This window comes from Ceratotherium simum, chromosome 10 (genome assembly GCF_057802395.1).
Source record: "Ceratotherium simum simum isolate JZ-2026a chromosome 10, ASM5780239v1, whole genome shotgun sequence".
In the NCBI taxonomy this organism is placed as follows: Eukaryota; Metazoa; Chordata; class Mammalia; order Perissodactyla; family Rhinocerotidae; genus Ceratotherium; species Ceratotherium simum.
In genome coordinates this window covers 16,103,336-16,117,472 of record NC_141909.1, presented here as the reverse complement: position 1 = coordinate 16,117,472, position 14,137 = coordinate 16,103,336, and the positions used below count along the sequence as shown (strand labels likewise).

General features: G+C 44.4%; 1 protein-coding gene across 6 annotated transcripts in view; it reads right to left on the bottom strand.

Annotated features, from left to right (window-relative positions):
• ABCC4 (ATP binding cassette subfamily C member 4 (PEL blood group)) overlaps positions 1 to 14,137 on the bottom strand; it is a 274,730-nt gene that overhangs the window by 167,799 nt on the left and 92,794 nt on the right. For all 6 annotated transcript variants that reach the window (XM_087435920.1, XM_087435918.1, XM_087435921.1 and 3 more), the window contains 2 exons: positions 4,825 to 4,926; positions 1,058 to 1,147 (listed from right to left, as the gene is read on the bottom strand). In XM_087435920.1, coding sequence (XP_087292046.1) covers positions 1,058 to 1,147; positions 4,825 to 4,926 — 192 coding nt within the window. The remainder of the gene's footprint in view (positions 1 to 1,057; positions 1,148 to 4,824; positions 4,927 to 14,137) is intronic.

The window sequence follows — 14,137 nt, the reverse complement described above, 5'->3', positions numbered from 1 at the left end:
TCAAGAGTGTATCTCGTCGTTAAGCAACACGTGACTATATAACAATCTACTCCACCCAAGAGTTTCCCCCAAATGAAATGCTACGCTCAAAGACTAATTCAGAATGTTTAACATTCTTAACTAACAGAGTAGCCCCACATGACATATATATATATTCCATATGCCTGACGTTTAATGCAGTTGTTCCTGCATCCAGGTATCCTTTACTTAACAAAATACTTGTTCCTGAAAAGCTATGTGTACATAATATATCCAGTGCACCAGGAAAGATTATTAAAGGAACTCTGAAGTGAGTCATGTTTCCAAAGAGAAAAATCCATCATAAAGGAAATAATCCTCCTATCATTTATACACCCTACGTTTAGATTTCCATATTTTGTTGTTTCAGAACACACAAGACTAAGGGTGCATGCACATATCCTTCAAATCTTACAACATACAGACATGATACGTCTGTGCCTACTACTTATAACAGCGCTTATAACTCTGAGCTGAAGTAATCTGTGTGCGTCTCTGTTGCACTGCAGCACCTGACTGCTTCTGGAGGGCAAAGACGTCTGGGTCTTGCTTGTATCTGCATCTTTAGCTCCCAGCATAATGCCACACACAAGGCTGCACACTGACTACATGTGTGTTGATGTGACTTGGATAAGTCACATGAAGAAATGTTTAAAGCTTTCTGGAAGAGGCTTTACAAACTCCAGACTTCTTGTAGGGTGTACTATGACAAAAAGAAGTCCCCATTTTCTCAGTCATTCTATCCTGAATAGTTGTCACGTAAACAGTTTCCTTCCCTGAGATGTCCAACTTCCAGACAAGCAGTGCCCAACTGTGCAAGCTGAAGCACCAAGAAGGAAAACAGAACATGCCTTATCCAGATTTATCTGGCCATGCAACCTTCTCGCAAAACTAATGTCCCATGGAACACACTCTGAGAAATGCCATTCTAGATACACCTAATTCAAACCTGTGCTACACACAGCTTTGGGCTCAACCCCAAGAATTTAATACGGGATTCCATATTCCAAGCTGCCAGCCAAAAGGCATTAAAACTTACCTTTCCTGCTCCCACTGGTCCAACCACAGCTAACAACTCACGAGGCCTGACAGTGAAAGAAAGGTCTTGTAGGGTTGGAGTTTCCAATGCCTACAAATGAAAGTTTACAAAAACGTGCCCATTTCAACAAGGTAACGCAAATCACTTTAAAAGGTGGAGAAAATAACATAATAGTCATTGCTACGTGAACATAACCCACATCTTTCTCCTTCCTATTTTAAGATATTGTGTCCTGGCGTCCTTTTCATCCAATCATATTTCTTTGGGGGTTTGAGACAGCATTAGCTGCCTTTAGGAAGGCCCATTCTTTTACCAGATTTCCATACGGACACAGCTCTAGATATCCATAGATTTTAAGTGGTAGAAATGACAAGGCACCTTCTTGCAATGAAAGCTTCTTAGTGCACACTAACTTATTAAAATAATATACTTAATAGAATATTAAGTATGGGAGGTTTTTAATCACGTGGAAGTTTTCATTATGACCTCTGGTTTTAATCTTCTATTTCATTAATGTCCACAAGGTGGCAGCATAAGTACATGGCATGAAATCACTAATCTCCATTTTCACTTGATAAAGAATGAATCTCAGTAAGGCTCAGAAAGCAAAAGGGCATTTTATATTATAAGCCACTCTTTGCAAATAAACTCCTGTAAATGATGGTTAAGGCTGCAATCAGAGCTCTAATTTAACACCACCAACAAAAAAAAATATGGGAATAAGGAAATTAGGTACCGTATCACGGGTCAAAGTGATCAAGTCTCAAGTTTATACCTGTAGCGTGCATGACCTGTCCTGGTTAAACAGAGACAGAAAAGTACCTCCACTGTAAAAACCACAGACGTACATGTGACAGCATACAATCCAATGCAATGGGGAAGAAGGATAATAGAACTCATGCTAATCAGAGGTTGTATTCCTGAGCAATCTATAAACTCTAAGATAAAGAGACTGAAGGGTATATGTACGTTTTCATATATACTAAGTGTTAAGAAAATTCTCAATAACTGCTAATGCTAAAACAAGTGGGTCCATATGATTACTAAAATGCCTAAAAGACTAAACACACAGCGAGAAGTAAAAGGTCTGGATAATCTTCAAAATGAAAAACTTCTCTGGAAATAACTTAATGACAAGTATTTCTAATCACAAAAAACAAGTCCCAGATTTTATGGGAATTATAAAAAATCTATCAAGAGGAAGCTGGATTTTAATACATGAGAAACATTTTTTTAAGCTTCTCCATTCCTTTCTTCATGTCTAACAACTAGTTCCTATTTTACTACTTTTTACTCAGTTTTGACTGTAAAATAATGACCCACAAAATGAGCTTCCTATCACTGCACCTCCCAGTTTCTTGTCAGGGCCAGACTGGGATTCCTCCCCCGGTGCGGGCTTCAGGACCGGGCACGGCGCAAGTGTGACCAGAAGGGGGCAGCACTCAACAGCTCAGGGGTGCTTGGCCCCTTCCCCTCATGGTTAACCTGACTCAGTGGCTGAGGCAACAAGGATCATCAACTGAGCTGCTACTCTGTGCCAGACACATTCTGGGCCCTGAGGATACAGCAGTGAACCACACAGAGGAAAGTTCTGTCCCACAGAGATTTAGAGGCTCCCACAGGACCATAAATTTTAAAGCTTAGAGATTGAGACCAAGTTCCATCATTTCACAAATGACACCTGTGTGGGTGAGAAGGAAGGCCTTCCCCACCTACCCACCTGGCTCTCTAGCAGAGCTGGTGAGCGAGTCCATGTCTCTCTCTGACCTTCCAGCCCAGAGTGCGCTCCATTCGGCCTCAGCTTTTCTCCAAAACCCCAATGTCTGTGCCCCTCCCCCACCCCAGGGGTCTCGCATCCGCGGCCTAAGCTGACAGGCCCTGATTACCCCCTAGCACAGGGCACAGTCCTTCCAGAGACAAGGCCAGGACAACAGAATGGGGTGTTCTCTACTACAATGCAAGGTGCAAAAAGGTCTGAGAACATGTTAAGTCCTTGGAAGAAAAACAAAACAGCTCATTTTACAATGTTGCATAGTTTGGTACAAAAGAAATGTGGTAATGGGTCATACAAACTATATGGTAGCTACCTCAGTACTTTACCTAACAACGGCATTCACAGAGAGTACGCCTTTATCACGGAATTTTAATGGTGCTTTCTATAAATGCTTACAGTGTATTATGATGAGACATACCAAGCAGGAGGTAAATCTGTATTAAGGTAAGATCTGTCAATCGGTATTAAGGCAGGGAGAAATTGTCAGGTTGGGTAATGCACCTGCGTGAGCTTCCACGTGCAAAGGTGCAGTGATGTGGTTTTATGTATTTGGGAACACACTATTGTTTTCTTGGTGGAGATGGTGGGCACTAAACTAGAAGTAAATGAACACGATGCAGGTGGAACAATACTTAGAATCACAGGCATGAAAAGACAGGACGAGTTCACGGAGTCTGGACACTTGCACCACTGGAGAAGGGAGAACCTGAGTGGAGGTGGGAAGGAGTGCTTGTCGAGCACCTGCTTGCTCTTGGCTCCATTCCCCACCCTTCCGCACTATGCTCCGAATCGCTGGCTCCCGCAATCTTCCCAGCAAACGCCAGTTCAGCCCTGGAGAGCAGCGGCTGAGGCTGGAGAAAGGAGAAGCTGGTACCCACCAGCACGCCCCCGCTTCCAGCAGCCTCCCCACAGTGGCCGCATCCCCTCTGCAGTGCCACTGCCCACACAGAGCAGCCCCCGGCACTGCGGTCCCCACTCCTGCCGGCAGCTCCTGGGATCCGCTCCCAACAGGGGACCCCTGGTAGATGCCACCTCCCCCAGCATCCCTCTAGCCTAGGGGTGGGAGCAGCTTCCTGCCAATGCTAATCTCTGGGCTGCCTCATCCACTACCGTTTGCCCTTTTGGCTCTTTCATCGCCTTATGTAACTAATTCCCTGCATGAAATCCCTCTCCCATGGTGTGAGTTCTGCTTTCCTGACTAATCCAGACTGATACGGGAGGATGTGCAGAGAGGACCACAGAACAAGGGGAAAAGCGTTCTAGCTGTCCATAAAGTGGGATGCACTGAGTTGAGAACTTCCTGAGAGAGGTCCCTGTTGGTTTTCCCATTTGCCTAAACGTCATAAATAAACCAAGTGCTGGAAAATCCTGTGACCTCACCAGTTCTATCTGTCAGCTTGCCACACAGTGAAACCCTTAAATTAGGAATCACTGGCACACACTATGCCCACCTGCTGCCTCCTCCCTGCCCTTGGCAGCCACCAAAGTAGCCAGCGCCACCCAGAAGCTAAGAATAGGGGAGCCCCCACCTTTCCCCACAGCAAAGATCCAAATCAGGGCTTTGCTCAGTATGTAATACGATGGTCTGATAACATCAAGGTAAAAAACATAGCCATTCCCCGAAGTCTCTCGTCTGTAACAATTTGTAACGTATTTGTTAGTTAACCCAATCCATACTGCAGCACTTGTCTGTCCAATCCTGCAAATTCTAACCGTACAAACTTACACATTTTAAGTTCAAAATGTGGTGATACGTTGAAAGCTCTCTTGAAAAGGAAATAACGAACAACATGCCAAACGCCTTAGGCTGATTTTACACTTAATGTCTATTCATTGCAAACTTTATTCCTGATTTTCAGAATTTTTATAACATACTTTCAGTAAATGAGCAAGTCTCATCTTATACCATGTGTGAAATCTCAAAATTCTCTATTAAATCTATGTCACCAGTCGTCTTTTAACAGTCATGATCTTGTAATGGAGGATTTGTTACCTTATCCCAAAAAGCAGAAAAATCTTGCACATGCACTATCGTTTTACCGTCTGATGGCAGCTGAAGGTTCTGCTGTGATATCTCATCAAGTAATAGAAAGTTCTACAGAAAAAGGAAAAACACGTTTAAAATGCAGAAATAAAAGCACAAACAAAACTAATTGCTTTCCTGGATCTTGCAATGAAAAACTTTACACAGTCTACATGTCATTTTATCATCTGTACTTAAAATGCTGGTTCACATCAGAACATACTAAATAATATATAGTATATATTACAGTCTAATATATATTATTATAGTATATAATTATATAATACAGTATACATAGGGAGTTTGTATATACATAGTATTAGAAAGCGAGGGAGAGCGCTCATGGCCACGAGGCTATCTTGGTAACTTTCTAAACAAGCGTACTGGTTCCTCCCTAAAGAGAAAATACGGCTCCAAACTTGAACACATTTACAACCTGGATAGTTATATTGTTTTACTTTTGTGTTACTAACCATAAACATGGGAGTTGGTAGGAAATGACCCTATAAATATTTACTGAATCCCACCATGTGCCAAGTACCATGCGACATGCTAGAAACACAAAGATGCAGGCCCCTCCAGGGCCTTCAGGGATCAAGCTGGCACAGGACAGACTCAGGACACAAGACCGACGGCCGAGACTGAAGGAGAGCCCGGGCCCTGCCCATATATCTGCTGTGACCTGCAGCTGAGCTGAAGTTCCCTGTGCTCTTCTCCTTGTGTGGGCCATGTCAGTGTATCACTACCCGTTATTAGCTACCACTTGAGGCATCGTCTAAAAAGAAAATGCTCTTATTAAGTTTCTGTATCTTAAAAAAAATGCTTTAGAAGCGTCTTTTCACAGTCACTCATCCTTTCCCCTTAATAAATGACCTCTCCTCGACAGCAGAATGGCCGTTGACGATCATCCACTGCTTGCTATTTTCCACACTAGTTAGCAGCTATTCAATACAATTAACTGAATAAAACAAAGTCCTGCTATCATTACAAATCTAGCATAAAGGTATATAGGAAAACTCCCTCTTGCTCTGCAACTGCTAGACATAATTCAATGAGAAAAGCTACAGTGCTACAGAAATTGAATAAACAACCAAGACCAGCCTCACCCCCCACCCAAACTTTGAACGTGTGGCAGAGACTGTAAGCTGCCCTCACAATCTGTTCTCATTCTTCTGTGTCACAAAACCCCTGATTTTTAGGTGGGGCATGACAGCCTAAAATGAGAGCCACACTTCCCAGCCTCCCATGCAGCCATGTGACTAAGTTCAGGCCAGGACCACATCCAGGAACCTTCCTCCACCCAGCAGCCCAGGGCTTGGAGGCTGACAGCTTGGTCACGGCCACATGCAGTGGCGTAATAACAAAGAAAGAGGCCGGGTCCTTAACACCCTGGAGCATCCCACTAGCCACAGAACTTGTTATAGGGTGAATTGTGTCCCCCCAAAATGGATGTTTTTTTCCTAACCCCAGTCACATCAAAATGTGACTTTATTTGGAAACAGGGTCACTGCAGATGTAATTAATTAAGGTGAGGTCATACTGGAGTGTGGTGGGCCCTAAATCCAATATGATTGGTGTCCTTATAAGAAGAGAAGGGAGATGCAGACAGGCACACAGGCAGAAAACGGCCATGTGACGATGTAGATATTGGAGTGATGGCAGTTGTAAAATGAGATTGGCCAGCAACCACCAGAAGCTAGAAGAGGCTAGGAAGGATTCTCCCTTATAGATTTCAGAGGGATCATGACCCTGATGACGACACCTTGACTTCAGACTTCTAGCCTTCAGAACTGTAAAACAATAAACGTCTGCTGTTTTAAGCCATCTAGTTTGTGATCATTTCTTACACAGAATACAGAACCTTACAAGGATTTTTGCATGAGAGAAAAAGAAACTACCTTATTTAAGCAGCTTTTTTTTTTTTTTTAAAGATTTTATTTATTTATTTTTTCCCCCCAAAGCCCCAGTAGATAGTTGTATGTCATAGCCGCACATCCTTCTAGTTGCTGTATGTGGGACTCGGCCTCAGGATGGACGGAGAAGCGGTGCCTCGGTGCGCGCCCGGGATCCGAACCCGGGCCACCAGCATCAGAGCGCGCGCACTTAACCACCAAGCCACGGGGCCGGCCCTAAGCAGCTTTAACATGGCTATTCTAGGACCCAAAGGCAAACCTAATCCTAACCACTAGAGGACACAACTGAAATGAGCATGTGGAAATGTTTGAAAAGGAAAACAACACATAAATAAGCAAGCCGCTACTCTTAAAATCGTAAACATCCTTCAAGTCCTTAGAATCCTTGTCTATCATGACATACAGCAACAAACCTGACTATAACATTCTACTTCAAAAGAAAAACAGGTAAAAACTGCAAATGAAAACTTTCTTCTGTGTAGGAAAAGGAGAATGTGTTCCTATGCATTTCTCTCAAAAACTCAGCAAGTATCCAACAAGACCTGAGAACCTTAAGATCAGGCATGGCTTTTCCTACCTGTCCCACACCCGTGTCTAGCAAGGAGGCAGAATAGACAGATGGTGGTCTGAGGACTCCTTTGCAGGCTTTAAACCCCGCACAGCCTGAAATCTCTCTCCACACCACCTCTCCCATAGTCAGCCAGGTACCAACTCCTGCCCATTCTGCCACAATTCATCTCTGTCCCCAACTCCCCAGTCCTCTCGAAATAACATCGTTTCAGAATCTTACTTCCTACCAATCATTTGAAATTCTGATATAATACTGATTTTTTTGCTGTCCCTCTATTTCCCAGTTCCTTCCCCAGCACTCTCCAACACCGCCAAATCCACCCCAGACACCACTCCCTACTGATCTCCTTAAAACACCTCTAAGAATGGCCACCATGCTTAAACCCTTCAGTACCTAAGTCCATGCTCCCAAAGTGGCACCTGCCTGGATACCCTGAATACCAAAACCACCGATCCTTCCAGGCCCATCTCAAAGGCTAATCCTACTGGGAAGAGGCTCAGCACGGCACAGCTGGCACTGCCTTCCCGAGTCTGAATCCTCAGAGGGATATTAAGTCATGTAGAGGGTAGACACTGCGTCATTCACCCACTGACACAGTCCCAACTCCAGCTAACACCGAGCCTTGCAGAGTCAGCACATCACAGACATCTGCTGAAGGAATGAACAGACTATACAGCTGGTTCAAATTAATCAAACCATTGACTACATCGATACAGCCTTACATAGCTTAGGTTAACACACCAACAAGCAAAAGGTTATGTTATAAATCTTGTCTAGACAGAATAAAACTCCTATTTTAGCTTAAGCATATTACCAAGACATAAAATTCAATATTCAGTGTGTGCATATTAGAATAGAAACTCCCCAGCCTCAAAAAAAAAAGAAAGAAAGAAAAGAAAAACTATGCCCAAAGTGAGGAAGTAAATCTGTCGAGCATTTGCCCAGAAGCAATAGGTCTGAGTGGAGAAAGCAGTCACAATCTCCAGTGGTTAAATGAGACTCCATTCAACACACAACAGCTTGTAAAGGTGCCAGAACCACTGGCTGGATTCTTCTCTAGTACTCGGGCTGATGAAAACGCTAAAATTAAATTGCCATTAGAGCCATGGAGTGCATACCCAGAACAGGTCATGCAGGAAAGTATCAGACGTCAGAACTCGAGCCAAAAAGACTGACTTCAGAGTGGCTGGTAGGCAAAAACCTAAGCAGCTTTGTGAACAATATGACCTCAGAGAACTTTTTATTCGATGTAGGAGTCGCTGAAGACTTTCATTGCTTTGAAGTTAAGACAAGATCTTTCATAATCCTATTGGACCCGTTCAATGCCAAGACCATCAGTTCTCTTTCTTTACTTAGAGAAAAATATAGAGGGAACTTCTTGGGCCTGTAACTTCATAATAAATCCTTCAATTTCTGTACATGGAAAAAAAGGAAATTGAAAAGCATGTGTAAAAAAGAAGACACTACCCTATAAGTTATAGCCCACATGTAGGTTTGCCCTGTGGGAATGGACGACAGCACCATCTCAAAGGTGGAAAAGTGCAGATTTACTTCCTGGGGCTCTCAGACACGATCTTAGTGGAAATCACACAAGATGGCCCACCCAGTCTACCGAGTCCCAGGCTGCAGGAGACAGTGTTGCAGCAAGCTTTAAGACGACAGTGTTTTCTAAACTCTATGTGCCTACCAAGCTTCCAGCCCATCTATGGTCAGGGCCAAATCTTGCCTAGTTCTCATTAGCTGGTCACTATACTCAGCCAACCTTTCCTTCCTCTCCTGCTGCCATTTTCACCTTCTAATTGCACATTAACACATCGAAGTGAGAGGCAGGGAAAGGAAGAGAAGTGAACATCAGATCAGTTAATTATATTCATTGCCTACTATCTGTCAGATAATCAATGCCCATCATTGGGAGGCGAAATCAATACCTATCAGTGGGTCCTATGGCAAACACCTGGGTATTTCAAAAGCCTCTCAGACTTCAAAACCAAATTCATGCTCTTCTCCTCCTCAAATATAGTCCTCTTCTAGCACTCCATATTTCAATGAATCCAGGTGATTTTTTGCAGCCAAAAAACCCAAAGCAACCCGTGATCCCTCCTTTTGCCGAACGTCTCTCCGCGCCCCACCCCCAACTCAAGATGTGCTCCAGAGTGGCTCTCAAATCTGGCCAAGTCTACTTCACCCTAATACAAACCACATCATCACGTTCCTGGACTACTTACTGCATTAGCCTCTTGACACATCTCCCCGCCTCTAAGCTGGATGCCCACTGCAACCTCCCTGACCTGTTCCCCAGGCTGCAGCCAGAGTGAGCTCTGAAAATCTAAACACCTTAATGTCGTCCGTAGGGCCTGCGGAGTCCCCCGCTCAGGTCTCCAGCGCTCTCTGCTCTGCAGCATCAGACATTCTTGGTTCCTCATATACGATGATCTTCCTGTACCCTAAGAGCTTCTGTCACATAATTACCACCAGGAAAATACAAAGCATCAGCCTCCTACCTCCCCCAACCCACCTGTCCTTCCCCACCCCCCACACAGGTAAGTCTCCAGGTAACTTCCTCAGCCTTCTCAGGAATCACTAACTCCAAAATTACACCAGCATCTCTGCCAAAGCACCTCATAGCACCTCGAACCTTTCCTCCCAAGGATTAATGACACACAAACACACATCAACAGTGAGTTTAATTATTTGATTCTTTAACCCCCTACTTGATGATACATAAATTCCAAGCGGAAATGACTCCTGTGCGTCTGTTTATTGTTCTATATACGCATCTAGCACGGCACCTGGCTTAAGGTAGGTGCTCAATTATTTTGCAGAATAAGTGATTGAATAAAAATGAATAAATTCCAAATATGCCCCAAAAGTCTAGCATAGACCAAGACACGGGGTTGCATTTTTCCTCTCAACTTATTTTAGTCTTAACGTGATCCTGACGTCTTTTGTATTTGCTGAGCACATTTTGGCTTTGCGTGCTTTTTTCTGCAACTAGCGCAATGTTTCCCAAATGTGGCACATTTTCAGGTACACGGGGGCACTTAATAAAGATATAGATACCTTGGGCCCCAGCCAAGACCTAGCAAATCAGAATCTCCAGGGGAAGGTGCTTTCATAAGCACCCCGGGTGATTCTGATGAACTGGAGAACAAAATTTAAAAGGGTTGTAGAAACCATTTGGGCTGAAAAAAAGTCTAAGACCTAAAAGAAAAAAAAATATTTCAACAATTACCCCAACCCCACCATGAAGCAGTATGCCATGCTCACACCAACCCCTTCTCGCCACCCATTCTCTGCCATTTGTCCCGTCTTTACTGAAAATTACGACTGCTGAACAGATCTCTCAATTTCTAGGTCTACCTTCCTGCCAGAAACTTTACGTACAGGAGGGAAAATTGAGGTTTCCTGCCCAAATCAAAGATGCTTCCTTACCAGGACACAAAGAACTTGACAAGCTAGGCCCCAGGAAAATTCACAGTTTTCAGCAGGGCCTAATTTTAAGGTTACTGCACACATCTACACGGGAATGAATCTCAAGCCTCAGACACAGTTCAGTTGCATTTTGGTGGAAATCTAAAATCCTACCCAAATATTTGACCACAATTTCCTGAAAACCTTCTACAAGACCCCTTTTGCACTACAATCTTTGATGCATGACGTAATCCATCAGAGAATGGAAGTTATTGCTTTCCACTAAAACAATGCTCAATTGTTCGGTATTTGCAGAATCCCACAGACACAATAAAGCCAGAAGGCTCCTTCTGCTGCACATTTTCTGAGCACCTGCTATCTGTGAGGAATACAAAGAAGAACGAGGCACTGTATCTGCCCTTTAAAAGTCTGGAGTTCAGGGAGGGAAAGAAACCCACACAGATGGCTTCAATACATGGGATGAGTGAGGACACAGTCACCTCCAGGTAGGTAAAAAGAAGAGATGAGAATTCAAGAGGATGTGATGGTTAATTTTATGTCACCTTGGCTAGGAAATGGTCCCTGGATATTTGCTCAAACACATCTGGATTTTACTGTGAAAGTATTTTTCAGATGAGATTAACATTTAAATCAGTAGACTTTCAGTAAAGCAGATTATGCTCCATAATGTGGGTGGGCCTCATCTAATCAGTTGAAGGCCTTAAAGAGAAAAAAGACTGACCTCCAAAGAAAAGAGAATTCTGTTTCCAGACTGCCTTGGGACCTGAGATGCATTTTAGCATAAAGCCCCAGGGTTTTCTTTTTTTTGTGTGTAAGGAAGATCAGCCCTGAGCTAACATCCATGCCAATCCTCCTCTTTTTGCTGAGGAAGACTGGCCCTGGGCTAACATCTATGCCCATCTTCCTCCACTTTATATGGGAGGCCACCACAGCATGGCTTGACAAGTGGTACATCGGTGCGCGCCCAGGGTTCTGAACCTGGGCCGCCAACAGTGGAGCGTGCGCACTTAACCGCTACACCACGGGGCCGGCCCCTAAAGCCCCCATGGTTTTAATCTTCTTTTATTTCACAGTGGCCAGTAAGATAGTCAGACTAATTTTGCTAACCAAGTAAGACTGAGTGTTTCTATTCCCTACAAGGTCCAAGGAAAGCCAGGCTGTCTACACAGCCCAGCAGCCAGGCTGGCAGAGTCTACATTAGCACCAGGCTGTGCAGGGCACAGGTCCTCTCTTTAGAGAACAGGTCCACCAAGTCCAGTCAGGCTGGTTTGAGATACACAGATGGACACACAGAACAAGGAAAATTCAGAGATCCATCCCCACTCTGGACCAGATCCAGCTCCCCTGGGTTAAGACCCCCGACCAAGGCCTGATGTTTCAGGAATGCCTAACTCCAATCTGCTCCCTCACTCTGCATTTCTCTGGCTTCTAGCACAGGTTGGGCCCCCTGGGACTCTGTCAGGTCCCAGCCTTTTCCTATACATGTTGTTTCGGTCAATGCAGTATTTATTTGATGCCCATTGTATGTCCAACATGGGACGGGCACTATCAGATAGAGTCTGCTGTCAAGGGGCTTAGAATACTTCTGGGGAGTCAGAATCACCCTCCTTTGACGTGATCCTGAGTGGTGCGGCACCCGCCTTGAGAATAAGCAGAAGCCTGAGATCAGCATGAACAACAGTGCTGGGAGCGGGTGGGGGGGCTGGCCAGAGGGCTCAGCAGCATTTGCCTAAATCAAGGACAGAAGAGAAAGCAACTCAGGGGGCCGAACAGAGCAAGCAGAGACCCACAGTGGGGATGAATGTGGCATGCCGCAGAGACAAGACCCCCGCCAGAGTCCAGTGTCATGTGCTGGGAAACAGTGTGGCCAGTTGAGCCTTAACCCTAGAATTTAAAAATATGATTCTGCAGGAAACAGGGAACCTTTGAAGGTCTTCAGAATAAGACCAGATGATGAAGACCACACTTTAGGAAACATTCCATGTGTCAGAAGGTACCAGGAAGGAAATGCAGGAATGTAACAATGGTTAAACTGGGTTTGGGCAGAATCCTAGTTCTACCATTTACAAATGTGATATGGGCAAGCTATCTCACCTATTCCAGGAACCTGACCCCTTATCAGTAAAGTGGGGACACCAATGTTGACCTCATTCACTTGTCAGGATTACATGAGATAACGTGTAAAGGCTTCCAGAGTGCCGGGACCATCGTAAGCACTGGTAGTAGCATCAAAGAAGGCAGCTGCAGCAGCATCGACAAAGTCATGGCAGCACAATATATACGTGAAGGCCCCTTCTGGAAAGTGACAGTGTACACTGAAAACATCACTATGGTTGAAGTACATTCCTAAATGTTTTCTTTCAAGATGTGAAAGCTACATAAAAGAAATTTTATTGAACTGCATGAACCAAACCCTTAACAACATTGCTAGAAGCCCTTGTCAGAAAGAAGGATAAACTCAGGGACCAGGACTGACCCCGTATGACTGATCTGTCTTATGAGTAATACTTTTTTTATAGCATGGACATTTCACAACAAAAAAATCTCAGCTTTTATGACAAGACCCCTTCCCCCCACACCCAAAAAAATAAATCACATCCAGAGCTATCTAACTTCACTTAGAGACCTATTCCTGGGCATCCATCACCATGCAGAAGCAGGAACAAACCAAACTAGAGTTTTGGTAAGCCCAGACAGGTTCGTGCCCAGGCCATTCACAGGGCCAATTCATCACCATTTTAGATCTATTCATAAACACACAAATACCTGAGCACCTACTGTGTGCCAGGCCCTTATCTTGGTGATGTAAACCATGTGCCCCTGGCAATTTAGGGACAGCTAGTTAGGAAAAGGAGATAGTGGGTATGGTGGAAATCAGCATATTTAAAAGGAAGAAGCCTGCTAGAGAGAGCTTCAGACAGCAAGAAAAAGCGAAAAGAGGACAGAGGCAGGGACGAAAAGACAGAGACCCAAAAGGCATACTCAGAAATCAACATGCAAAGCACCTACAGAGGAAAGAACCCATTTTTAAACAGAGAGAAGCAGGTGAGGTTGAGGCCATTTTTCCTGCCCGAGGAGCAGGAACCTTCCAGCAAGGTCTTTCGTTCTCAGCCCAGAGAGGAATCCTACTCACCCCAGGACTGCGCGCAGTCGCTACCTAGTAGTTCAAGTTGGCACAGGAGATGAAATTTGTTTGCTTCTCCTGCTTTTGGGCATTTTAATTGCCCTGCAGTTATCACTTGTACATCAAGAGCCCTGTGCCGCTGCCATTGACATTGCTGCCATAAATGATCAGCGAATCTTACGTGATTTGTAGTGCACTCTACCTAAGAAGACAGGGGGTTCGTACGACGGTTTGGAACAACTG